The 26017-nt window shown below is 48.5% G+C and overlaps 2 protein-coding genes across 2 annotated transcripts in view; both read right to left on the bottom strand.

Annotated features, from left to right (window-relative positions):
- LOC138168284 (zinc finger protein 420-like) overlaps window positions 1-26017 on the bottom strand; it is a 771269-nt gene that overhangs the window by 436421 nt on the left and 308831 nt on the right. The window lies entirely within an intron of this gene.
- Window positions 4097-6287, bottom strand: LOC138168289 (olfactory receptor 6B2-like). The gene has a single exon (XM_069097360.1). It carries the CDS (start codon window positions 5483-5485, stop codon window positions 4526-4528), a length of 960 nt encoding a protein of 319 aa, XP_068953461.1. The 5' UTR covers window positions 5486-6287; the 3' UTR covers window positions 4097-4525.

Genomic DNA, 26017 nt, shown 5'->3' with positions numbered 1-26017 from the left:
CCCCTGGGCGGGCGAGATCCATGTGAAGGGGAGCCCCCCTGGGCGGGTGGGGATCTATGTGAAGGGGAGCCCCCCTGGGCGGGCGAGATCCATGTGTAGGGGAGCCCCCCTGGGCGGGCGGGATCCATGTGTAGGGGAGCCCCCCTGGGCGGGCGAGATCCATGTGGAGGGGAGCCCCCCTGGGCGGGTGGGATCTATGTGGAGGGGAGCCCCCCTGGGCGGGCGGGATCCATGTGTAGGGGAGCCCCCCTGGGCGGGCGAGATCCATGTGGAGGGGAGCCCCCCTGGGCGGGTGGGATCCATGTGGAGGGGAGCCCCCCTGGGCGGGTGAGATCCATGTGTAGGGGAGCCCCCCTGGGCGGGCGGGATCCATGTGAAGGGGAGCCCCCCTGGGCGGGTGGGGATCTATGTGAAGGGGAGCCCCCCTGGGCGGGCGAGATCCATGTGAAGGGGAGCCCCCCTGGGCGGGCGAGATCCATGTGTAGGGGAGCCCCCCTGGGCGGGCGGGATCCATGTGGAGGGGAGCTCCTCCTTACTCTCTTGTATACACAACCAGGGTTTGGCTTGGTTTGGCTCGTGCATGCCCATGTCATCTCGGCAACCTCTTTTGATGGACTGCATAGCCAGACTGGGATAGTTATCCTCTCTTTCTCACAGTGTCTAGAAAGGGTGAAGATCCAGGTTCACCCACAGCATTGGTGCCATGAACTGAGCTGGTGAGGCGGAGCCACCTTCCTTTCCACTTCCTCTGTCTCCATGGCCCCCCAAAAATGGACTGTAGGATTTGTTTCATTATTTCATTTGTCCTTTATGGTGCCGGGTGCAGGTTATGGAATCTCCACTAGACCCAGGAGCTTCAGTCATGAATTTAGGGAGCGTTAGGCCAGTCAGCTCAGTAGGCAAGCCCTGAAGTGCCAGGGTCCAGGGGACTCAAGCCCAAGGGGACTGGGTCTGTGCTGTGGTGGGAATGAGCTAATCTGTGAACTTAATCCTCTTCCCCTCCCCAAATATGAGGTGGTGGTGTAGAATATTGGGAGGAGGGGAATAAATTCTGCCCCCAATTATTTGAGAAAGGACGTGTGGATTTTTTTTCTTATAACTTTGATGTAAATATTCCTTTATAAAAGCTAATCCACTTCTTACATGGTTAAGTGGAACTGCAATCCAGGGTATCCCATAAAATTGAGAAAATGTATCATGGAGATCCATAGCCAATGGTAGAGAGAGACCCCTTTGTGGCCTGGAAAACCACTGGGGAGGGTAAGACATGCCATGCCTGGCTTCCAGGTAGTGGGCAGCAGAGCAGCCACCGTTACAACATGAGAGGTGGAACAAGCTAAAGTCAGACCTATCACGTACCCCGTTCCTGTAGCAGAGGGGCCCAGTGGCTTCCAACCAAAAACAGTTTTCCTTAGTCACTCTCTAGGGGAAGGTATACACAGCTCCCTCTTGGCAGCTTAGTTCCCTCCCAAATGCTCATTACAAAAAGACCATCAGGAATATCTAGCACACTTCTTTTTCAAAGGAAATAGTGATCAGAAATCAGATCTAAGTAGCCCATAGCCCACGCCGAGGTCAACAGGCCCTTTGACTCAGTAAGAAGAGAATAGGATAGAATGGAGATAGGGAGGGTGTGGGGCAAGGGTGTTGTGAGGCTCAGATGGGATGATGGATGCAAAGCCCTTCAAAAATCTCAAAGGGACATGAAAATGCCTATTATCATTAGTCTATAAGCCACAAAAGGTGGCTAGGTGACACAGTGTATAAAGCCCCTGTCAGGAGTCAGTCATCGTCCTAAGTTCAAATCTGGCCTCAGCCACTGACTAGCTGTGTGACTCTAGGCAAGTCACTTATCCTTGTTAATCCCAGAAATTCATGACCAAACAAGAGATAGAGAACATTATGAAATGCAAAATGCATAATTTTTATTACATTAAATCAAAAAGGTTTTGCACAAGCAAAGCCAATGCAACCAAGATTAGGAGGGAAGCAGAAAACTTGGATAGAATTTTTACAACTACTGTCTCTGATAAAGATCTCATTTCTAAAATATACAGAGAACTGAGTCAAATTTGCAAGAATCAAGTCATTCCCCAATTGATAAATGGTCAAAGGATATGAAGTTTTTAGATGAAGAAGTTAAAGCTTCCTATAGTCATATTGAGAAATGCTCTAAATTACTATTGATCAGAGAAATGCAAATCAAAAGAATTGAGGTACCATATCACATCTATCAGATTGACTAACAGGACAAAAGAGGAAAATGACAAATGTTGGAGATGTGGGAAAATTGGAACACTAATGAATTGTTGATGGAGTTGTGAACTGATCCAACCATTCTGGAGAACAATTTGGAACTATGACCAAAGGGTTATAAAAATGTTCATACCCTTTGACCCTGACATGCCACTTCTAGGGCCATATCACAAAGAGACCATAAAAATGGGAAAAGGACCCCCATGTACAAAAAATATTTATAGCAGCTCTTTTTTGTGGTAGCCAAGAACTGGAAATTGAGGGGATGCCCATCCATTGGGGAATGGCTGAACAAGTTGTAGTATATGAATGTAATGGAATACTATTGTGCTGTAAGAAAAGACGAACAGGCAGACTTCAGAAAAACCTTGGAAGGTTTACATTAACCGATGCTGAGTGAAGTGAGCAGAACCACAGTAACAGTCACATTTTGTGATGACTGATTTTGATAGACTCAGCCCTGCTCAACAATGCAAGGACCTAAAAAAATTCCAAAGGACTCATAATGGAAAATTCCATCCACATCCAGAAAAAGAACTATGGCATTCAAATGCAGATTGAAACAGACTATTTTCTTTTTTTTTATTTTGTTTTGTTTTTCTTTTTCATGGTTACTCCCATTCATTCTAAGTCTTCTATACAACATGACTAATGGGAAAATATGTTTAATAGGAATGTACATGTAGAGCCTATATCAGATTGAATGCCTTCTTGGGGAGGGAGGGGAGAAAATTTAAAACTTATAGAATTGAATGGTGAAAACTAAAAATTAATAAACTTTTTTTTTTTAAGCAATTGGGGTTAAGTAACTTGCTCAAGGTTACACGGCCAGTTATTTCTGGGTGTGGTGCTGAGTGTCTGAGCCCGGGATTCGATCTCCAGGTCGTCCCAACACTGGAATAAACTTGTTTATAATGGAAAAAAGAAAATCACAAAATAGAGCCACAAAGAGACATGACTGAAAAAGTTTCCAGACCTCCAGATTGGTGACGGCTTCATTTCCTGAGCCTTCTACCGCTCAGCTCAAACAATCCGAATAGAGCAAGATGGGGGTGTGTCACACATATTCTTTAATTTAATCTGCATTATTAACACTTTTTAAAGTGTGCTGTTGTTGTGCAGTGATGTCTAACTCTGTGACACCATTTTCTTTGTTTTTTGGCAAAGATCCTGGAGTAGTTTGCCATTTCCTTCTCTAGCTCATTTTACAGTGGAGGAAACTGAAGCAAACAGGATTAAGTGACTTGCCCAGAATCACACAGCTACTAAGTGCCAGATTTGAACTCAAGATGAGGAGTCTTCCTGACTCTGGGCAGGGGGGTCTATCCACTGCACTGCCAAGCTGTCCCTTCTTAAGTCTAGAAAATTAACAAAACAACAAATCGAGCCAGTTCTCAAAGGAGTTAGAGGCAGAGGGGGTCTGGGGGGGGGTCTGCTCTTACCCTCTCTAAGGTGGCAAGAGAAGGAATTCAGGTCCATGGTGAGAGCTGGTTTCCTCACGTGTGCATTTTGGAGAGATCTCCAGTTTGCCATCCAAAAGTCCATACTTGCCCCCAGAAACCTTTTGCAGCCTCCTTCTCTGAAGTGTCCATAAAATCTGAGAGGTTGTCCTTCATGGAATCTGCCCCTGGTTTGGGTGGAAGTGTGGCTGTATTTTTACATCTTACATAATATAAACCTCCTCAGAGCTGACCCCTTTCCTCCTTAGAACAAGCATTTACAGTCATACTTGACGGAAACAAAAACCAAACAAGGACGATGAGGGCTTTATCGAAATGAATCCAGATTAACAATGAATACCCAGTATCATGACCAGAGATCAGAAGCTCTGGGGAAATTCTCCAGCTGCAGACAAGAAAAGCTAAGGAGGAGTCCCTGCTCTGTGGGTGAGGGAGAGGGCTCTATTGTTCACTTATATACATGGGGGCTCAAAGGTCATGTCAGGTGTGTTATGGAAGGGAGACTTTGTTTGGTTGAATATTAGACTAAACAATCCTCAAGATCCCTTCTAAGTCTGATGATCTGGGATGGTGCCCTGAGCATAACAGCAAGAGAGAAAGAAACCAAAGTCACCTCCTAAGACAAGACACTGGTCAACAGATGCCCGCAGGGATGGAGAGAAGACAGGCCAAAAATCTAACCCCATGTTCATGCCTGGCCCTTGACCCAACCCTCACACACCTGTCTCACTTGCGGACGGCACCACCAGGACCCCTATTGTCAAGTTAGCTAATGTGGTTGAGCTGGGGCTCGGTGTCACATAATGTCTCTAATAGTGGAGGACTGGGTCCTCCCCTGGAGCCTGGTCAATGCCCAGGCTCTTTTTAAGGTTGCCCTTGAACTCCTTGTTCCTCAGGCAGTAGATAAGAGGGTTCACAATTGGAGTCAGGACTGTGTAGACAGCTGAAACCAGCTTATTTGAGCTCCGAGAGTCAATGGCCTGGGGACGGACATACATGAAAATCATGGCTGTGTAAAAGATGACCACCACCGTGAGGTGGGAGGCACAGGTGGAGAAGGCTTTCCAGCGGCCAGTGGAGGAGGGGATTCGCAGCACAGCCATGCAGATGTGTCCATAGGAGAGCATAGTGGAAAGGAGTGGGAACACCAAGATGATGAAAGCCAAGACAAAGTCCACCAGCTCAGCCGTGGAGAAGTCTGTGCAGGCCAGTTTGAGGATGGGAGAGATGTCACAGAAAAAGTGGTTCATGACATTGGAGCCACAGAATGTGGCGCTGGAGATGAAATAGACTTTGATCATGGAGACCGTGAAGCCACTAGCATAGGAGAAGGCCACTAGCCTCACACAGAGACCTGTGGTCATGATGACTGAGTAGCGTAAGGGCTGGCCGATGGCCACGTAGCGGTCATAGGCCATGGAGGCAAGAAGGACGCACTCACTGCACACCAGGGAGCTGAAGAAATACAGCTGTGTCATGCAGCCCATGAAGGAGATGCTTCTCCTCTGGAAGAGGAAGCCGTCCAGCATCTTTGGGAGGATGTCGGAGATGTACCAAACCTCCAGAAAGGACAGGCTTGCCAGAAAGTAGTACATGGGCTTGTGGAGAGCAGCACTGGTCCAGACCACAAAGATGATGGTGGCGTTCTCTGCCAGCACAAAGAGATAAGCCAGGAGGAAGAGAAGAAAAAGCAGGTACTGCAGCCACGGGGCCGTGGGGAAGCCCACAAGGATGAATTCTGTGACGTGAGTTATGTTCTCTCCCCTCATTGTGTGTTAGGGCTGAGGACAGCTGGGTCTGAGAAACAGCACCTTAGACAGGGTGAGACAGAGGCAGAAAGATGCTCAGAGAGAAAGCCTAGGCAGAGCTCCAGCCCTGCTCCTCTGACATAGGCTGGTTCCTGCCAGGTCCCTTCCTAGAGAGTTTCTTGAGGCACAAGGAATTCCAACTAGGTCAGGCAGAGGTCTTTGTGCTTTCCTCTCCCCCCTGCCTCTCCTAACCTTGTTGCCAACGTCCAAAGCTGGATCATAAAGCATCAGGAAAGGGTAGCCCACTGGGCAAATAGACATCCCTTTCAAGAAGTCAGATCCACACTGCCCCAGAATGACCCTCCATGAGATATGACTGTCTGTTCCCCATGCCTGGTCACCTACCCAGTCAGAACCTCAATGTTCTTATCTGTGAAAGGGGATAACAATCCATTACCTGCTTCCCAGGGTCATTTTAAGGAAAGATAAGTCTAACCTAGGAGGCACAGTGGATAGGACACTTGGCCTGGAGTCAGGGAGACCTGAGTTTAGGTCTGGCCTCAGATACTGACTAGCTGTGTGACCCTGCACAGGTCACCACCCTGTTTACCTTAGGCCACTGGAGAAGGAAATGACAAAGCATGCCAGTGTCTTTGCCAAGAAAACCTATAGACTGTGTGGTCCAAGAAGAATCAGGCATAGCTGAACAACCATGGCCGAAGGTACTAGGGGACATAATAGGGTGATGATGCAAAATTCATAAGCTTCGGGACAACCCAGGAAAGTTGAATGGCTGGAGAAGAAGCCTCCCCTAGAGATGGAGTAGGGCTATGTGGGTGGGGCACATCTGGAACTGGACAGCAAGCTGGCCATCACCCTGCCTCTCCTTGAGGTCTCCCAGGGCTCCTCTCCTCCAGTCCTCCCCTTCCCATGGGATGCCCTCCCAGTACGATCACACCTTCTGCTGGCTTGTGCTCTGAATCTCTGCCAGCCCCCCCACACACACACACACATCCACTCCACACACATTCACACCCCCCCCACAAACACATCTACTCCCCCATGCCCACATTCACACCCCCCATGCCCACATTCACACCCCCCCACAAACACATCCACTCCCCCATGCCCACATTCACACCCCCCATGCCCACATTCACACACACCCCCATGCCCACACTCTGCCACCCCCACACACATTCACACCCCTCCACGAACACATCCACCCCCCCCAGGCCCACATTCACACACCCCCACGCCCACACTCTGCCACCCCCACACACACACACATTCACACACACGCCCACACTCACACATCCATATCCCCATGTGGACATACAACCCAACTGAAAGGATCCTCACGTGCAGTTTTGACAGAAGCAACCCCTGCTATGCCAGTGAAATCCTCAATTCCTGACCTCAGGCCACTCCCATCTACCTGGAAGTGCTACCAAAAAGAAGTTAAACAGGTATTCCAAACAGCTGAATAAGCTGGGGAGGGGGATGGGCAGGCCTTGGTCAGGTTTGGGGGGGGGGGGTCCTGTCCTGTTGTGGAGCGCTCAGCCGATTTCACCTCAGGCACAGCTTTCCACCTGAAGCCAATGTACAATTCTGCTTAAGGAGAAAGCAGTTCCAAATTCATGTCATTGTAGTGTCCCTGGCTTTTGGAGTGGGTGCAGCAGGGGGTCGGGAGGTCCTTTTGAAAAATGATGCAACCATCCATCTATCCTAGAGATACATAATGTGGAGAAACTGAGAAAGGAGAGCCCTCATCAGCACCCCCACCCCCTCCCATCCTCTAGGCACTCAGGCTCAGAACCTTAAGTCATATGCTTCCCTGTTCCTGACCCTCCTCTCAAATGCAATCAGGCAAGCCCCTGTGGAGCTGCCTCCGGTCGCTCCCCTCTTTCCTTTACTCTGTGCAGTGTGACTCAGCTCTTTGGGTCTTAAGTCAGGGGATCCCCCTGCCAGGCTCTAACCAGTGTACAAATACCTTGTCACTGTCTACAGAGGAGGAGGCACAGAGGTGGGAATAGTGATATGGAAAGACATCTCTGAGCCCTGGCTCCTTCATCCGTGAAGGGGGCAATGATCTTTGGACAATCCATCCCAAAGGTCTTTGTGGGCAATGGGCCTGTCACTGTCCCCCTGATGTACAGCTCTGAGAACGGGCCTTCTGCTCCCCAGCGGCTCCCAGAGCCTGACTTTGCAGCCTTCCTAAGGACCAGTTACAGCCCCCATTCCCATTCTGCCCCCTGCCCCTTTTGTTTTGGTGCACCTCATCTCCCTCCCGGAGTGGATGTCCTCTCCCCCCCCCCATCCTTCCTCAAAGGCTCAGATTTTTTGTAGACAGCAGCCTGGGCTTCCTGCTTTGAGGCTGTCCCTGTCTGTCCCACAACACCACTCTGTCTGTAGGTCACATTCAGCCCCCAGAGAGCGTAAGCTTGCTGAGGAAAATGCCTGTCACACTCCTGTTGGCACACGCTGTACGTTTCATCCATATGGACTGAGATGAAATTTTAATTTTGTGAAAAGAGAGTATGTAAGGCAATGAATGAACTTCAAGCAATGGGCGAGAACTGGAAGGAGAAAGTTGGAGGAATGGGAAGAGGCAATGGAGGGGGGCCTGAGAGAGGGGGAAAGGAGAGCAGGAGAGAGCAGAGGAGAAGAGCCAGAGAAAGGTTTAGACGGGCCAGCCTCAGCTGGCTGGGCCCCCAGAGGCCCTGCCAGCTTGTTTCTGGGGAAGGGCTGCCCAAGCAGAGCTGAACCCTCTGACTGCAGACCCAGGGGGAGCTGGCATGGCTGGACCAGACCCAGGACTTCTCACCTTCCTTCTTCCTCCAGGTCCTATGGCGACTCCTCAGGAGTCTCCCTCCCTCTCTCCTTCTGAAGGAGCCTCCATTCAGGGACTTCCCAAGCACAGCCCTCACCCTCAGCCAAGACCTAAAGTCTGTGAAAATCCCTGTTCCTTATTTCCTTGTGGGTGACCATAGAGGACCTGATCTCAACCCCACCTCAATCCTCAGAGCTTTGGCTAGTCTCCCTCCCAGAAATCAACAGCCCAGCTTCCTGAAGGTTTGTTTGGGACTGGCACCCTCTGGTGCCAAAGGCTCGGGCAACGTCAGGAGAGCCAAGGAGAAACTTCTGCTGCTTTCTCCATGGTCCTCTCACCAGCCACATAAACGCTGCCCCTGCATTTCCCCTCCATCCCTGGAAGCCCCAGACCACTTTTTTTCCAGACTGACCAAGTAAGAGGAACACATGGCTGGCTGACCTGAGGACGGTACAGGACTGTGATGCTGAGAGCTGCTGGGGAGTGTGAGCAAAGTGGACAGAGAGACAGGAGAAGTTCTGAGATGTGGCCAGCTGGCTGACACCATGACAGAAATTCTCCCGTCTCCCTGGAGGCACAGGAGCCTGGCTATCCCAGCAGTGGGTCAGAGAGGAAGGGAAAGGGGCAGGGAGGCCTGGTCGGTTCCTTACCTGCTGTACCCCAGCCACAGCAGTGGCAGACACTGGCTCTCTCTTCACCCCAGGCTGGAGTCCCCGAACTCTAAGTCGAAACGCTCTGCTTCTTTGGCGGGAAGCAGACTGGTTGGCTTGGTCCCTGCTGTGATCCTGATGCGGTATTTGGGGAGCAGAAGGGAGGGATGGAGAAGACAGTATGGTACAGGGGCTGACTGGCCTCACTGTGCACCAAGGTGATTTTTCTACTGAAGCTAAATGACTCTGGGGTCCTGATTCCCCAGGCTGCCCAGATGTGACCACACCAAGCAGCCAATTAGAACAAAGTCCCTGGGGCCCCAACAGGGCCATTCCATGAGGAGCTGGGGGGAGTTGGAAGTCAGAGAGGGACCTCACCTTGGCAGAGGCAGGTCCAGCAGGGTCTGCCCTTCAGTCCACGCTCACGGTCCTGTCCGTCCCGATATCCCTGGTCCCTCCGTCACCCCTAAAGTAGACTTGTCTTCAGGCTGACCACCAGTCCAAGCCTGGGGGGTGGGGAAGAGGTAGAAGGAGGGAATCCCCGAGTAAAGGCCCCAGGACAACTTGGGTGGAAAGCCTGCTTTGCTCCTGTTGACTCTGTGTACCCTGGGTTAGATCGCCATAGTGAGCAGAAAACTACCCAGGGCCTTGTAAAGATCTCAGCCTAAGCCAAGACAGGCCAGTCACCTTGGGAGGAGCAGGGGTGTGTGTGTTGGGGGGGGGTGTCCCCTCGTTATCCACCAAAGAGCCCAGTGGGAGGGCCCCACAGCATCCCACCCACTCACCTGATGGGCTCTTCTAGACCTCTGGGGAGGCAGAAGCCACCGCCCGGAACGCTGTATCTTTGTCCCTTAACTTTTGTCATCCAGAGCATACGTTTCAGTAAGATGTCTGCCAGGAAAAGTTTCAAGATATGACATTTTATCATCCTTTTGGTTAAAGGTGTGGGGAGAATCTCTTCAGGGCACCAGTCCTGCTTCCTGGGACCTCCCAAGGCCTCTGAGTTACTGAAAATTGAAATTTAAATCAAGTTGATTTTTCTAGAAAATACACTGATAATTTTTTTCTGCCCTATCTTCTGGGGGTTTTCATTTTTGTGCCTTTTGTCTTGACATTTGGTGAGGGGATATAGCTCTTTTTACACAAAACATCTAACATTTTTGCACTGAAGATCAAGAAAAAATTGTTTTGCAATTTGGTGACTTTTAAGTTCTTACTTAAGTTTAACTTCTTAATCATGGGACCTCTGAGTTACCTTTGGGACCCCTTGTTATCCTGGGCTATCAGGCCAGAGTCCATCAGATCCTCACATGGAGGCCCTGAGGCCTCTCATCTCCATGGTGCAAAATGCACAGTGGTGTCAGGCAGACCTGAGTTCAAATCCAGCCTCACACGCTTCTGGCTGTGTGACCCTGAGAAAGTCACTACCCTCTATTTGCCCCAGTTTCCTCAGTTGTCAAATGAGGATAGTAATGCACCTCCCTCACAGGCTGTTGTTGGGATCAACTAAGACAGCCCTTGTCGAGGGCTCCCTTCCCATGGCCAGGCTCTCCCCCATCGTCCAGACTCTCTCCGGCTCACCTCGGTCCTTCCTCCATGATGGCCCCCAGAACTGTACTGACCTTCAGAAGGAGTCTGAGCAGGGCCAAGCAGACCAGGACCCCACCTCTCTATTCCAGGGGTCCTTGGTGTTATCATCATGCCCAACAAATCCAGATCTTTTTCAGAACTATTTTCTAACCGTATCTCCCCCAAGTTGCGCTTATGAAGGGGATTTTTCCAAGCCAAGAGGAAGACTGTCCATTCGTCCCTGTGGAGTGCTTTAACTTTCCAAGGGCATTTTAGACCCTGACTGACTCTCCCAGCTTGGTGTTGTTGGCCAAGCCATAGATAAGATTGGGGGCTCCTTGAAGTCCCCTCAAGCCACGTCCAGCTCTTTTTTCATTCCTTATCACAAACTCTGGGAGAGAGTGGGCACCTTCCATCAGGTTTGCTCTCATTTATTCCCTCTCCAGCTGGTGGTGAGGCCAGAGCCAGAAACCAGTCTCTCCTTTCCCTTTTGGATGAGAAAATTATCATCCCCATAAGTTAAGAAGTGACTGCTCTCTTCTAGCAGTGAGAGAGCTCCAACCGAGCCTAGGTCAACCAGGCTCCCCAGGGCTGCGGAGGCCTCACGCTGCTTTGCCAGATGGAAGGTCTCATTCTGCACTCTTCTGGCCAGATGGCCACAGGGTACTCCACAGAGAGGAGCCCTCCCCATTCCCCCTCTATTGACCTTCCTGTGGCTAGTCTCTGTCATGTTTCTTGACTCTTATTTCTGGACATTTTATCGATTTATTTAATGTGGACACCCCCACATGAGAAGGTCAATACCTTCTTCATATACAAGGTTTCCCCAGCCCCTACTTTATCTACCCTTCTTTATTTTAAAAAATGTTTCTCTTGAAATTTCTGAGGAAGTGGAATGGCACAGCCAATGAAACATTGGGCTGGAAGTCAAGACGACCTGAGTTCAAATTCTGTCCCAGACACTGTGATGTCATAATCTCCCTTGGTCTCAGTTTCCTTACTTGTCAAAATGTGCTAGCAGATGTAAATCTCTTCAAAATTTAAAATGCTAGACAAGTGGGTACTTTTATTGAGTGTCATTAACATGGGGATAAAATGGCCCCTACTCACAGAGTTGTTGTGAGCCAAAGCGAATGCGCAGGGGCACCATCAGCACTGTCATGGTCATTGTCATCTTCTGTAACAAACACAGGCCCATCCAGAACCACGCTCTAGTCGGTCTAGTGGTGGGCTCTCCCACCAAATCTCAGTGACCTCCGGGCGATCAGAGCGCCCTCCTTGCCTCAGGGCCTCAGTTGTTCTTTCTTGTGACCCAGGCTTTGAGCAGCAGCACACAGCCATTGAAGGCCAGCGCCAATGGAAAGGGGGCCATTTGTCTGATCTTTTCTTCTGTGAACTTCTGCCTGTCTCAGCAATTCTCCTAGCTCTCATGGAGCTTCTGTTGTGTATGTGGATATGCAGACAATCTGCTTCCCCCTTCCCTTTTAGATTAAAGCCTTATTGATGAGATAGGTGAAACTCTGCGACAGGTGGTGTGAATAAAAGCCAGGATGGCCTGGGTTCAAGTCTCTGACACATCCTGCATGTGTGACCCTGGGCAATCACTTCATATCCTGGAGATGTAGGTAGCTCAGTCAGATTGCACATTTCAGATACAGATATCCTCTCCCTGGACTTCCCTACTGAGCCCACAGGTACAACCCCAGGCAAATGCGTTCTTAGGATGTGCCTGGGCCAACCAGCAGGGGCAGGTGAGAGTCACCTATTTCAGTGAATATTGGGAGGAGGAGGAGAAGGAGGGGGAGGAATCTGTCCAACTGTGCAGCTCCAGAGGGAAGTAAAGTCCAGACTGGGATTCTTCACTGAGAGGGTGGGGAAGGCCAACATAAATGCAGCAACTTCTGTGTTTCAGTCTTAATATTTTATCTCTTAGACTAGAACTCAGAACCTGCAGAAGCCGTGTCCCCAAAGGAAAAGACCAAAAGAGCTTGTGGTCATTCAGAAGCAAAGCCAGCCTAGCCTGCTAGTGCCAGGTGGAATAATGCAGCCTCTCCCTCAGGTGCAGGCCATAAGAAGTGAGCATCTCCTGAAAGACAGCTCAGATACCGCATTCTGAGGACTTCGAGGCTCTGCGGTGTTATGAACTGGTCAACAACTAAGTCGAGTTAATGTGGGACACTCTCCTCGGGATGGGCTATTTTGGGGTTTGGGTTTTGAGCTTTCTGCATTTTTAAAGGTAATTTTCTTTTCAACTGGATGTTTTCTGGAAAGGAAAGCATCCTCTGGTTTTCATTTTGAAATCATTTTCCATTTCCTTCTCATTTTAAAACTATCTCATTTCTTCAATGAAATGGTTTCCCTTTTGTTTCCTGAGGCACACCCCAGGGGCTTAATCTACCCAGCTTGGAGCACTGTGCCCACTAAGGAGTTCACAGGTGCAATAGTAATGGAATTTAAAGGTCCCCCTGTATTGGCTTGGTTTTTGGATTGATTGTGTTAAAACCCAGAGCTTGTGAATCCCACTTGTGGGATGGACTTGTTGATGTGAAAAGAGAGTGCTGAACTGGGAGGAGCTGGTGACGTAAATTTAGAGAGACACAAGCAAAGAGAGAGGCAGAAGAACATTTTTGGAAGCAACATCTTGGAGGCAGAGAGAGACGGAGAGGATTGTTGAGGGCCAGTTTGAATTGCCCTGGACTTTCGAGACCTGCCCCCGGAACTGCAGAGGACTGAGGAGACATAGCTGTTATGCTGGTACTTTGTCTGTTTTGATGTTGTTTTGCCAGATTTGTTCACTGGTGAAGGACAGTGCTGTTGTTGCAGAGGTTCTGGAACCTGGCTGTTGGTTCAGAGCTCCTGAGACTGTTCTGCAGACAGAGAGTGAATTAATGAAGACACTGGCAATGTATCTTGTGGCCTAGCTAAGCTTTGTCTCCCCAGGAACAAAGATTGCTTGAGAACTTGCCTCCTGTCAAGATGAAGAAAACACCTCTCTTTGGGTATTAAATGCTGTGCTTAGCTTGTTGTAACTCTGGGGGTAGATTCAATTGTGATCCAAGGGTGGGGAACTTTTGACTTTTTTGCGCTCTGTGATTGAACAAATGAATGTACTTTACTTATGACTGGAAACTAATCTCCATTTGAGAAGAGGGGCTTTGTGATTGATTAAATGAATGTAGTGTCCAGGGGTGGGGTAGTACTTGATTGAATTATACTTGGAATTGCTGTATTTTGAATGATGCTATATTTTGATTTTCTTTGATCTTAATTTTTCACTGAATAAAATGGAGAGCACCTATGCTGGTATTTTGAACCTTGGGAAGTTGCCTTTGCTTGGTATTACAGCAGGAGCAAGTGAACCTGCCAGCCCCAGACTCTGCCCAGCCAGACCCTGCTTCCCATCCTACCATCCAGCCGGCTGTCTCCCCTCTCTTTGCTCTTCCACCCCATCCTGAATATGCTTTCCCACCTCTAGCCCTAAGAACAGTGATCATAATACGAGTAAGACATGCCAAGGCCATTTCGTGCCAGAAATGAAGCCAGAAAGATCAGCCATCTTCTGGCTGTGCTGTGAGGTCCTGCAGCTGTGTAGGCTGTCCTTCCCTCCTGAAGGTGGCCTCCTTGGGAAGAGGACCCACCCTGCTTCAGTATTTGTGCTCCTGCGCTTAGCGAAGTAGCCGGAACCACCACTCCCCAACTTCGCTGCTGCACGCTGTAGCAGCAAGCACCCCAAGCATCCTCAGGGTTTGCTGCCAATACAGGTTCTTGGATCTGCTTTGATAAAGGAAAGCAACTCAAAATGGGTTAACAAGCTTACTTTAATCAGTCAGACATATATCGTTTACCTTGTTCAGGGGAAAAGGTCAGCACCCCGAACTTCAAAGTACACAGACAGAATTATCAAGACAGAAACAGATCAAGTAGACAGATTTCAAACTGTCCAACCATTACATCCATACCCAGTCAACATCTGGGTTTCAACATCTGGGTTTTTTCAAAGCTGGGGGGCTCAGGACAACGGCTTCCCATAATCCATATCAAATCACACAACACTTCTCAAAGTGAGCCCCAAAACAAAGCTACACATCAGGGCTTATATAGTCTTCTCCTGGCTCAGAGAATGTAACAATCTTATTGACCCACTGGCCAATCAAGAAGTATCTCCTGAAAAACAAGCCTCCCACCCCAGGCTCCAGGTGCACCTTAGCATAGGGGCAGGGAAGATCTTCCAAATTTGCATTTCCATCACACACGCACAGCGGCACCCAAAGGATGTGCTAAAATTGGGAGAAAACCGAGCGGTCCAAGTCCCTGCAGGTAGCTCGGCTTCCACATGGGAGCCTCTCCCTCTGTTCAGCTTCACCTTGAGCTCTGCCCTAACTCATGATTAGAACACAGCCTGCCAAAGATCGGAGTAAACGACCCGGTGCTTTTCTCCGTCTTCAGCCCCGCGAGAGACCGCTGGTTCGTCTCCTCCAGCTGTCAGCCTCCCATCAGGCATCTGTGGCTCTGGGGGCGACCATACCCAACAGACCTGCTCATCATCTGTTTTCAAGATAGACTGCCTCCCATATATCACGTCACCCACAACAGGTAACAGAGAGTTCATAACCAAAAATGGTCTTTGGGTGGCTAGGTGGCACAGTGGGTAGAGCACGGCCCTGGAGTCAGGAGGACCTAAGTTCAAGGCTGAGTTCAAATCTGGCCTCAGACCCTTAATACTTACTAACGGCGTGACCTTGGGCAAGTCACTGAACCCCAATTGCCCTACCTTGCACGTGTTCTCTCAGAAAGTAATGAGTGTCCGTTACCTCACTGGGGGTCTCCAAGAAAAGGCAAGATGACCACAAAATTCCAGCACTACTCAGAGCTAGAATGACCACTTAGTCCAAGTCATTCTTGAAAAAGAATGTCCTCCAGGAAGCACAGGACGAAACCTAGTTGTCAACAGCTGTATTTGTTAAGCACTCCAAATCACTATTAAGCAAAGAAAAGACAAATGAAGCCAAACACGAAGCTTCACCTCGTACCCCAACTTGGCAAAGGGACAGAAATGGAGTGGCTGCAGAAAATCGGGCATATTTGTGCATGGTTGGCGGAGGTGGTTTAGCCATTCTGAAATGCAATGTGGAACTTTGCCCAGAGGTCAACAAACCATGTGTCCTCTTCAACCCAGTGATAGCCCGACAAGATCCGGAAAGATCAAAGAAAGAGGAAAGAGAGTCATACTCTCAGTACCTGGACCGCTGTCCACAGGGAAAGGTGCTGGAGGGTCTGCCCTGGGACTGGGGAGCTGGCGCAGATGTGCAGGAACATTCTTTGCTGGCCTCGCAGGGGTGTGAGAGCAGCCTTTCTGCTTAGGCAGAACGGTCGGCATCTTTAAAAATGCCTGCCTGACAACAGCCAGGGCTTCTGGTGCGTTAGTGTTTGAAAGCATACGATCTCCTTGGCAAAAAGACAAACATGAAACCATGCCTAGTAGATGTAATTAGCGTCATTAATTAATCATTCTCCTTGGCTGGATCCTCATCTAGGTCACACCCCCTAGCCCCAGGTCTTCTTTCTTCTCCCTCTACAACTTTTTTTGGTGATCTCATCAGCTCCTGTGAATTTAATGATCATCTCTGTGCTAATAACTCTCAGACCTGGGTATCCAGCCCTGACCTCTCTGCTGAGCTCTAGTCTCCAGGACCAAGACATTCAGTTCTAAATGCCTGTTGGGCAGGGTCCTCCTACGGTACTACTGAGCAACCCTAACATTTAATAAGTAACTATTGATGTGCCTGGCATGAGCAGCTACGTGGCACAGTGCACAGAGCACTGGACCTGGAGTCAGGAAGACTTGAGTTCAAATCCAGCCTCAGACACTTACTAGCTGTATGACCCTGGGCAAGTCACTTCACCCTATTGGACTCAGATTCCTCATTTGTAAAATGAGCTAGAGAAAGAAATGAAAAACCACTCCAGTATCTCTGCCAAGAAAACCCCAAATTGGGTCACGAAGAGTCAGATGCACTGAAAACAACAATAAATTATTAGCTACACTAATCTTGGCAGAAAGAGAGCTCCCGCATACATCAGCATCACAGAAGCCTCCTCTGCCTGCCTCTCTACTCCACGCCGCATCTCTGTCCCAGGCATGGATTGCATCCCACACCACTTATCTATTTCATTTTTCTGTCCAAACTGTCTGTCAGGTAGCCTCAGATGCTTCTCCTTCACTAACTTTGTCCAAATAGACTCAATTCATTTATCAACAAGAATTTGATTCATTATGTCGTTATTTATTTATTATTTATCAAGTTCCCACTGCCAAATGCTGTGCCAGGTGCTAAGTATATAGCCACAAAAGTGGAAATAGTTCCTGCCCTCAGGGAGCTTAGCCTGGCAAGAAAGCACAAACAGGTAGGAAGTCTCCTCCTCTCCCCCCCACCTTGTCTAAACAGGGGTGCTCCTTAGTTTCAGACAGAGTCATTGGATTTCCTAGTTTTGGGGGCAGGGGGGTGTAGGCTGTTCAGGGAAAACTAGCACCTCTGGCTGCAGAGCCCTTTCCAGGGCTGCTTCCCACCTTTGGTGTCCACCCGATTCACCCAACTCTCACTTGTGGCTCCCAGAAGCTGTAGAAAGTTCAGTGGCCACACCCCTAATAAACCGTATCAGTAAATGGGCTGAACGAGGCTGAAGGTAACTCATGGGTCACAAGCTTGTCAATGAGTTGGGTGGGGGGAGATCCACAAGCATTGCAGACTTCTTCTGGTGGAATGGGAGGATAAGAATCAGTTCTTTCAATGACCATGAAGGCGGCTGAAGCAGGTGCTGTGGAGCCACAGAGCTTGGTCAGACATCGAAGATGCCAAGGCCATCCACTGCATCTTGGGCCATCACCAATAATCTTGTCTTTTGTCTTGCCATTGGATGTTGATGACTCTGGAAAAGAAAGTGAAGTCAATAATTTCACATACCTGTCTCTCACTTAAATTCAATTTATGCATAAATTAAAAGATATGATTTTTAACTATCTCAAAGTCCCATGGTGACAAACAAAGATACAGGATTCTTGTTTCAGCCAGAAGGCAGATGAAATTCAGTTTTATGCTGATAGTAACAATCCAAAGCACATATGGCACATCTCAACTACTCAGTGCTGATGGAGCCACATTGATTAGTGATAAGGACATGATCCTAGAGACATGTGCTGAACACTTCCTTAGTGTTCTCAACAGACCATCATCAACCAATGCTGAAGCCACTAACCATTTACCTCAGGTTGGAGTCAATCCTTCTCTAGCTGAACTTCAAAGTGAAGAAGTTTTGAATGCCATTAGCTCCTCTCATGTGGCAAAATGCCTGGTCCTGATTCTGTTCAACTGAGATTTATAAGGCAAGGAGCCCAGGGCTCATACAAAAACTGACTGAAATTTTCCAAGTTATATGGCAAAAGGAGATTATTCCCCCAGGAGTTTGAGGATGTCTCCATTGTCCATCTCTACAAAGGAAAAGGAAACAGATTGTCCTATGACAATCATAGGAGAGGTCTCTCTCTTAGTCATTGCTGGCAAGGCTGTTGCCAGAGTCCACCTTAATAGACTGATCCTTTTAAGATATATAGGCACTGGGGTATAGAAATCCATCTTGTCCTACTAGAAAGTTAGGGGAGGATGAGGGAGGATATAAGAGAGAACAGATTGGGGAAGGGGTATTCAGTAGGCTCGGTATTTTGGGGTGGGGGTAGGGGAAAGATGGAGAGAAAAATTTGTACTCAAAATCTTGTGGAAATGAATGTTGAAAACTAAAAATAAATAAACTAATTGAGAAAAATTGGACTGATCTTTTGTCTGAAAGATGGTCATCTACCTGAGAGCCAGTGTGGCTTCAGAAAGAACTGAGGAACAGCTGAGATGGTGTTTGCTGCCCAACAACTCCAGGAGAAATGCCAGAAGCAGAACATATGCCTGTATACAACATTTGTCATCTTGCCAAAGATACCATCAGGCATGAGGACTTGTGGAAGATCCTGGCAGAATCTGGTTGCCTGAAGAATTTCATCAGCATTGTACATCAGTTTCATGAGAACGTGTTTGTCTGGGTTCTGGATAACCTTTCCCAGTCTCCAGTTGAGTGAATCAAGGCTGTGTGATTGCTCCCATGCTTTCTAGCATGGTATTTTCAGCCATGTTGTCAGGTGCCTTCAACAAAAATGGACACAGCATCAAAGTCAGCTACTGCACTGATGGTAAACTATTTAGCTTGAAAAGACTTCAAACTGAGACTAAAGTGGAGGGAGGGTTGGCGTGTGATTTTTGTTCAGATTATGGTGTACTCGATGCAACCTCTGAAGTTGAGATACAACAAATTGTGTATTGATTCTCTGCTGCTTGTTCTAATTTTGGCCTGACAATTCACACCAGGAAAACCCAGGTTCTCCCTCAGCCACTTCACCATCCATCCATGGAACCATCAGTTACAACAAATGGAGAAGTTCTGAAGGCTGTGAATAAGTTCACTTCCCTTGGCAGTGTGCTTTCCAAGGACATACACATTGATGTCGAGGTTGATATATGAATTGCCAGAGCTATGGAATTGATTGTAAGACATGGGAGACACTGGCACAGGACCACACAGTGTGGTGTGCCCTCCTTATCAAAGAAGACTCTATGCTGCAATATGAGCAAAGCAGAATCTCGGTAGCTCACATCTGAGATGAGCAAACTTGGAGCCATCTCCCTTCCTCTCCAAATGTTCATGTGAACTATCTGTACCTGACCTGTGGCACAGTCTTCCAGCTCACATTGGTCTGATCTACTCTAACTGGAGACACTGGATCTTGACCCCAACCAGTTCTTGGGGCACCCCTAAAAGTTTCAAATGGTTTCTTCTCTAATTCTATAGGTTCAAAACTCCATTCTGGAGAGTTCTCTCTGGTGCTCACCATCAGCAATTAGCACCTCAGTTCCATTGACCCAATGAACATTAATTAGCTTCTGCAAAAGGACATTTACTTCAGAGATAAAGCTAGAACAGAAGTACAAACATCCCCTCTTCCCCAAGACCTAGGGGCACACTCCCTCCTATACCATCTCATTCCCTGGGGACAGTGAGCATCCACCAAGTTAGCTTCTGAATTTGGTGTAATGATGGATGGGTGAGTGAGTTTGCATTTCTACTGCTGGGCTGCCTTTCACTTCCACTAGATGTAGCAGCAAGCACCCTTGCATACCCAGGATGGCTGCTAGCACAGGTTCTTTGATCTGCTTTTTTTTTAAAGCAATTGGGGTTAAGTAACTTGCTCAAGGTTACATGGCCAGTTTTTTCTGGGTGTGGTGCTAAGTATCTGAGCCCAGATTTGATCCCCAGGACATCCCGACACTGGGGCCAGTGCTCTTACTCGCTGAGCCACCTGGCCACCCCTAAGCAATTGGGGCTTGGCAACTTGCTCAAGGTTACACGGCCAGGTGTTTCTGGGTGGGTGCTAAGTGTTTGAGCCCAGATTTGATCCCCATGTCATCCCGACACTGGAGCCAGTGCTCTTACTCGCTGTGCTACCTGGTCGCCCCTTGATCTGCTTTTCTAAAGGAAAGCAACTCAAAATGGGTTAACAATCTTACTTTAATCATTCACTTAGTTCAGGGAAAAAGTCAGCACCTTGAACTTCAGAGAATGCAAACAGATATTACAAGCAGACAAAAAATATAAACAGAGAAAATAACACAGAAAACAACAGACCAACAGACAGGGCTTCTAGCTGTCTGACCATCACATACAGACATAGTTATTTAGTTACCAGAGAGGGAAGCACCAACATCTGGGTTTTCAAAGCTAGTCTCATCTGGTCAAATCACACAACTCTTCCCATAGGTGAGCCCCAAAGGAAAACCTCAGCTTAGGGTACACACCCACACACACACACACACACACACACACACACACATACATACACACACACCCACTTATACCCTTCTTCAGGGTCAGAGAACATAACCACCTTTGTGACCCACTGCCTAATTACAAAGTAATACAAGGTGTGGGCCTTCCTAAAAAACCAGCCTCCCCTAAACAAGCTTCTCTTATTGGGCTCCAGGGGAGGCCCATTAAAGGAGCAGGAAAGAGCTCCAAATTCCCTTACCATCGCACTAGGTCAGACAGACTGCTCACCCTTTGGTTTGTGACCAGTGCCACCTCCTGGTCTGCTGAAGGTTGTAAGGCCATAGCCATCTCTAACACTGCTTCACCTAAAAGCAGGAAGAACAGATACAGTAAAGGGGAAAATAGTAGCAATGTATGCTCCCGGACCATGTGGCAACAGCCTGGGGGGAAGAGGAAGGTCTAAGACCTCTGTCCACACTGAGCGTGACCAGCAGGAATGAGTGGCAGTCCTCTGCTGGGCTGGGTGGCGCCCCTCTGGACACAGCCAGCCTCTCTTCACTAGCCTAGCAGAATGGAGCTCAGGGCTCTCTGCAGAATCAGGCTCCCACCCCTTCTACATAGGAACTGCCCACTGGGAGGGGAGTCTCTCCAACCGTCTGGACACCATCCTCCTCATTCTACTTCGATTCTTAAAAGCCAGTCTGGGCCTCGTGCATCTGTTCGTTCCTCCGGTCCAAATGCGCTTGACATATTTGTGGCTATTAGTCCTGATTCTCTGATTGTTCCTGACTGGTGGCTGGTGTTCTGGGATCTAAAGGCTGTGACCTAAATGCTGATGAGGTCGTTCCAGGACAGCCTCCATGCCTGGCCCTGCCTTTATTCCCTGAAGGAGGGGAATGAGCAATGCTGAGGTGCCTTCCAGGTGTCAGGAACCCCACTGAGTGCTGTGCACTCCTGGGCCAGGCTCATTCACAGACACTGCCCTACCTTCCCTGCCCCCTTTTCCTTCAGTGGGCAGCGGTGAGGGTAATGCAGCCGTGTCCCTGGGGTCTTTACTTTCTAGCCCTGGGCTGAGAGACTGTGTTCTTGGATACTTGTCTCAGAAGACAAGACCACAGGATTGTTGTCATCAGGCCCACACATGACTAGCTGCCTCAGCACCAACAAGCAAGGACTCACCAATCAGCCCACTCGTCCCTTAGCGGATAATCTCTCAGCTGATAGCTTCCGTGGCTCCTTCCTGTCATTCTCTGGAGGACAAAGCGTTTCTCCTCAGAGCGTCCGATTCAAGGCAACAAGTGTTCATAGACTGCAGCTATGTGCCAGTCACTGTGATAAGCTCTGGGGGGAGGTGCATAAAGAGAAAGAAAACCAATCCCAGCTTTCAGGAAGCTTGTATTGTAACGCAGGAAGGGAGTTGAAAAGTGAGGGGTGTGGGAGCAGAAGGAAAGGATCTAAGAGGCAGCAGAGAGTCAGAAGCAGAGGAAAGTGGAGGATGGATGAACTGGGCCATTACCCCAAATGGAGGCTCTAGGAAGAGCTCACCAATGGGAGGAGGTGCCTCCAGGCTAACAGAACGTTCTAGGGTGAGAAAGCCACATGTGCTGAAGGAACTCCCATGCTGAGAAGGCAGCCACAGTGTGATGGCAAAGTCTGGAGAGCTCCAGAGCTAGCCTCAAATCTCTTCTTAGCTCTGCTTGTACCGCTGCCCCTTTCTTTCTTTTCTCCTCCTGAAAAGGCTGTCGGATCTTCCCTCCTCCATCGCAGACCCACTTTGTACCCCATAACCTGAAGCATGACGGGACATCGTCACATTCCCTTCACCTTCCCTTCTAGGAGGGAGGTCAGTCCACATGTGGAACACCAAGACTATTTGACTGTTGCAGAAATACAAACCTCCCACACTCAGTGCAAGTCACTGCAAATGCCCCTGTGCTCCACTCCACTAGAGATGTCCAGCCTTATTTTTTTTAATTACTTACGGCTGTTTTCTCCCCATCCCTAAACCCTGGCTAGAACTTTTTCAATGCACTGATCTTTCACTAGCAATGACAACCTGAAAGAACTTTTCTTCTTTACCCTTAAGAATTCTCTATTCCCATGTCACCTTTCCCAGAACCAAGCTCCTCCTCAGCAGCTGGTCCCAGCCACTCATCGGCTTTATCAGTTGCTTCACCCTCCACTTATTCCACCTGCCTGTTCTTACCCCGCTGTGCTGTCTTGTCAGTTCCTCCTTTCCTTCCTGAGTCATTTCTTCACAATCTTGCTCTTTGTCAGCCCTCCTTGAGTGTCCTTTTCCTTCAGCCATCTCCCAAGGAAGCCAGAAGTACACTCCTGACCCAGAAACAGTCCTTCAAACTTTCTGAAATCTCTCCTCTCATCCCCAGATTCATTCTCCGGGTCCAATCCGAACTGCTGCAAATCCTTCTCCTTCTTGTAGAGCTCAAATCCTTTTCTTCTGATCTGTCCCCAGAAGCCAGATTTCGCCAAAGAGAATGGGGTGTTCTCTCATAACCTGTTGGTACCGACTCCCCTGTAGTCATGTTTGTCCTGCCATTTCTAACACAAAGGATGTTCTCCTTGGCAGAGAACCCAAAAGCTGAAAGCAGAAGGGAAGGCTTTACCTTCTCCCTGTTGCCAGGTGTCATGATTCTGTTCACCTCCAAGCATGGGCCCTCATCTTCCTTTTGCCAACAAAGTAGGGGTTTTTTTAAAACCTGATTTTATTTCCTCTAGATTAACTTTTAGCACCTGCTCTGGGATACTAACCCAAACCCTGATTCACATCAGAAAGTCGAGTCCTTGGAACAAGATTAAAAAGGGGGAACTTGTTTTCTCAGAGTGTATGGGTATCCTCGAGGGGCTGAGAGTTTGTGTGTCTATCCATATGTGACACTTGCTACCCTGGCCTCCACTGTTTGCAGGCCAGGAATCCTATTTCACCTCTCCCCCGGGGTTCTCTGATATTCCTGAGGAGGCTTGAGAGTGCCTTGGCTCTCTGACAATAACAGTAGCCTCTGCCAATGGTAGGCCCACAAGTGTAGGAGAGTGGGCACCCCAGCTCCATTTAACTACTAATGGCTTGCACAGAGGAATGTTTCCTTCAAAAGTTATCATTGCAAATATGCAAAGCTACTCTCTAATATGTAGGACTTAATCTGTCCACCCCACCCATATGTGTACCATCTCATATTCTGGGGAGCGAAAGGGGATCAGGTTCCCAACTTGGTTTTGTCCGAAATCCAAAAAGCTCCCTTGGACTGAAGCCCCAGGGACTCTGGCTACTCCCAGTTTCCTCCAACCTGGAATCCCTACTCCCTGGTCTGCAGGGGGTCACCACCTGCACTGGAAATTGAGAACAAATGACAAAGAACACAGACCCCAGGCCCCTTTCTGGAGCCAGGGTAAAAGAGTGGAGGGGTAGATGGTATCCTCCATCCCAGTTTTGTTCATGGATACTGCATTATGAGTGAATTTTGTGTGATCTTCACCCTCAAGACACCTTAGGAAAGAGATTGACTGTCCCAGTCTAGCAGTCTTTAAAGATGCAGCCAATCAAAGGAGGCCACCACCACCCATATAAAAGGGGAGAACAGAGAAGCAGGGCACCTGTTGGGTGCTTTGGGCAAGTTCCAAAGTCCTTATTACATATAGTCATACATACGCATGTCTATGTACAAACAGCAATATATATCACACATATCAATATGACCAATTGATAATAGGTACAAATATTGTGTGTATTATCAATTTGTATTTATTATTAATGATACCAATTTGTCATCCAGACAGTTACAAGAAACAGGTATTCACCATAGTTATAATAAGAATAGTTGGTATAAAATTCCCCATCACAAGTCTGGAGCAGATGCTCCCACAAATCCAAAGAGTCCAAGGAAAAGAGGGACCAAGCCTAGAGAGAGAATTAGGGCTAGACCAAGGGGCCATAGCTCTTGGTTCCTTGAACTCTCGGGGACTCATGAACTTCTCCTTGGGGTTGAGGTGGAGAGTAGGGGGGGTGGAGCTTCTTTTTCTTGACTCTTGGTCAAGGTTTGAATCTGCTTTTCCTCATCAAATTCAGTTTCTGCTACAGACAAAGCTGTTCTAGGGAGTCTCTTTGGACACCAGTGGAAAACTCTGGCCTTCCAAAGTTCATAAAGTCCTGCTCTGGCCAAGAAGGAAGGAGGCAACTGAACACAGGGCCAGGGCTCTGCTCTCCTCTGCAGGACCAGGGAATTCTCTTGCCCTCTTGGAAGAGGCAAACTCATCAGCAGGGCTCCAATGACTATGGATCAAATCTGGGCGGCCAGGCTAAAAGTAAAGACATATTCAAAACGAAGATGAAGCAGCCTCTCTAAGCATCAGGTTCTTCATTGTAGACTCTATTGATGATACCTTTAGCACGGTGTTCTTGTGGGGACTAAATTAGATCATTCACTGTTCAGCACTTTCCTGTGCTAGGGTCTGAAGATATAAAGAAGCCGTGACTGGCTCTGCACTCCCCTCTCTAGATACATTTCCTACCCAGGAAACTAAGGGAAACAAGTGACTGGGATGCCTTTCTCTACTGTCATCAGCTCAAATCCCATTACTGGTATGAGTTGGTCAACAAGCATTTATTAAGTGCCTACTATGAGTCAGACATTGTGCTAAGCATTGGGGGAACAAAGAGAGGTAAGAAAACATAGTACCTTCCCCTCAACAATCTCACAGCCTAATGGGAGATTCAACATGCAAACAACTATGCACGACTAATACATAGATGGGATAGATTGGAGATATTCAGCAGAGAGAAAGCTCTAGCATTGAGGGGGATGAGGAATTAGGGTTCTTGTAGAACTCCACCTTCTAGAGTGGGATTTTAGTTGGGACTTAAAGAAGTCCAGGAAGCCAGTGGGCAGAGCAGAGGAGGGAGAGCAATCCAGGCATGGGGGATGGCCAGAAAAAATGCCTTGACCTGAGAGATGGAGGGTCTTGTTCATGGGAGAGAGAGCAAAGAGGCTAGGGTCACTGGGATGGAGAGTTCATGTTGAGGAGCCAAGTGTAAGAAGGCTAGAAAGGGGGAGGCTAGGTGACACAGTGAATAGAGCACCAGCCCTGGAGTCAGGAGGACCTGAGTTCAAATCTAGATTCAGACACTTGACATTAGCTGTGTGACCTTGGGAAAGTCACTTAACCCCAATTGCCCTACCTTCCCCTCCCCAAAAAACAAAGAAGAAGAAGAAGGAGAAGAAGAAGACTTGAAAGGAGGTAGGGTGCAGGTTATGAAGGACTTTGAATGCCAAACTGAGGGTTTTGTATTTGATCCTGAGGGAGACATGGAGAGCCACTGGACTTCAAGGAAGGGTGGGGTGGGGCTTAGAGTTAGGAAGATCACTTTATCATCAGGGGAGGATGGAGTGGAGTGGGGAGAGACTGGAAGCAGGCAGACTTCACCCCCAGCAGTTATTGCCATAGTCCAGGTAAGGAAATGAGAATCTGTACTGGGGGGTGGGGGAAGGGGATAGGGTCATAGGAGAGAAGGAGGGTAGGAGAGATGCTGAAGAGGCAAAATCGACAAGAAATGTTGTGAGATGAAATGATCGGAGATGCTGCAGAGGTGAAACTGACCAGAGATGCTGCAGAGGTGAAACTGAC

Source organism: Petaurus breviceps, unplaced genomic scaffold, assembly GCF_028583685.1.
Source record: "Petaurus breviceps papuanus isolate PSGF00001 unplaced genomic scaffold, PetGlider_PUasm1.0 356, whole genome shotgun sequence".
In the NCBI taxonomy this organism is placed as follows: Eukaryota; Metazoa; Chordata; class Mammalia; order Diprotodontia; family Petauridae; genus Petaurus; species Petaurus breviceps.
Note: the sequence above shows the minus strand (reverse complement) of the source record. Positions and strands in the feature narration are given on the sequence as shown.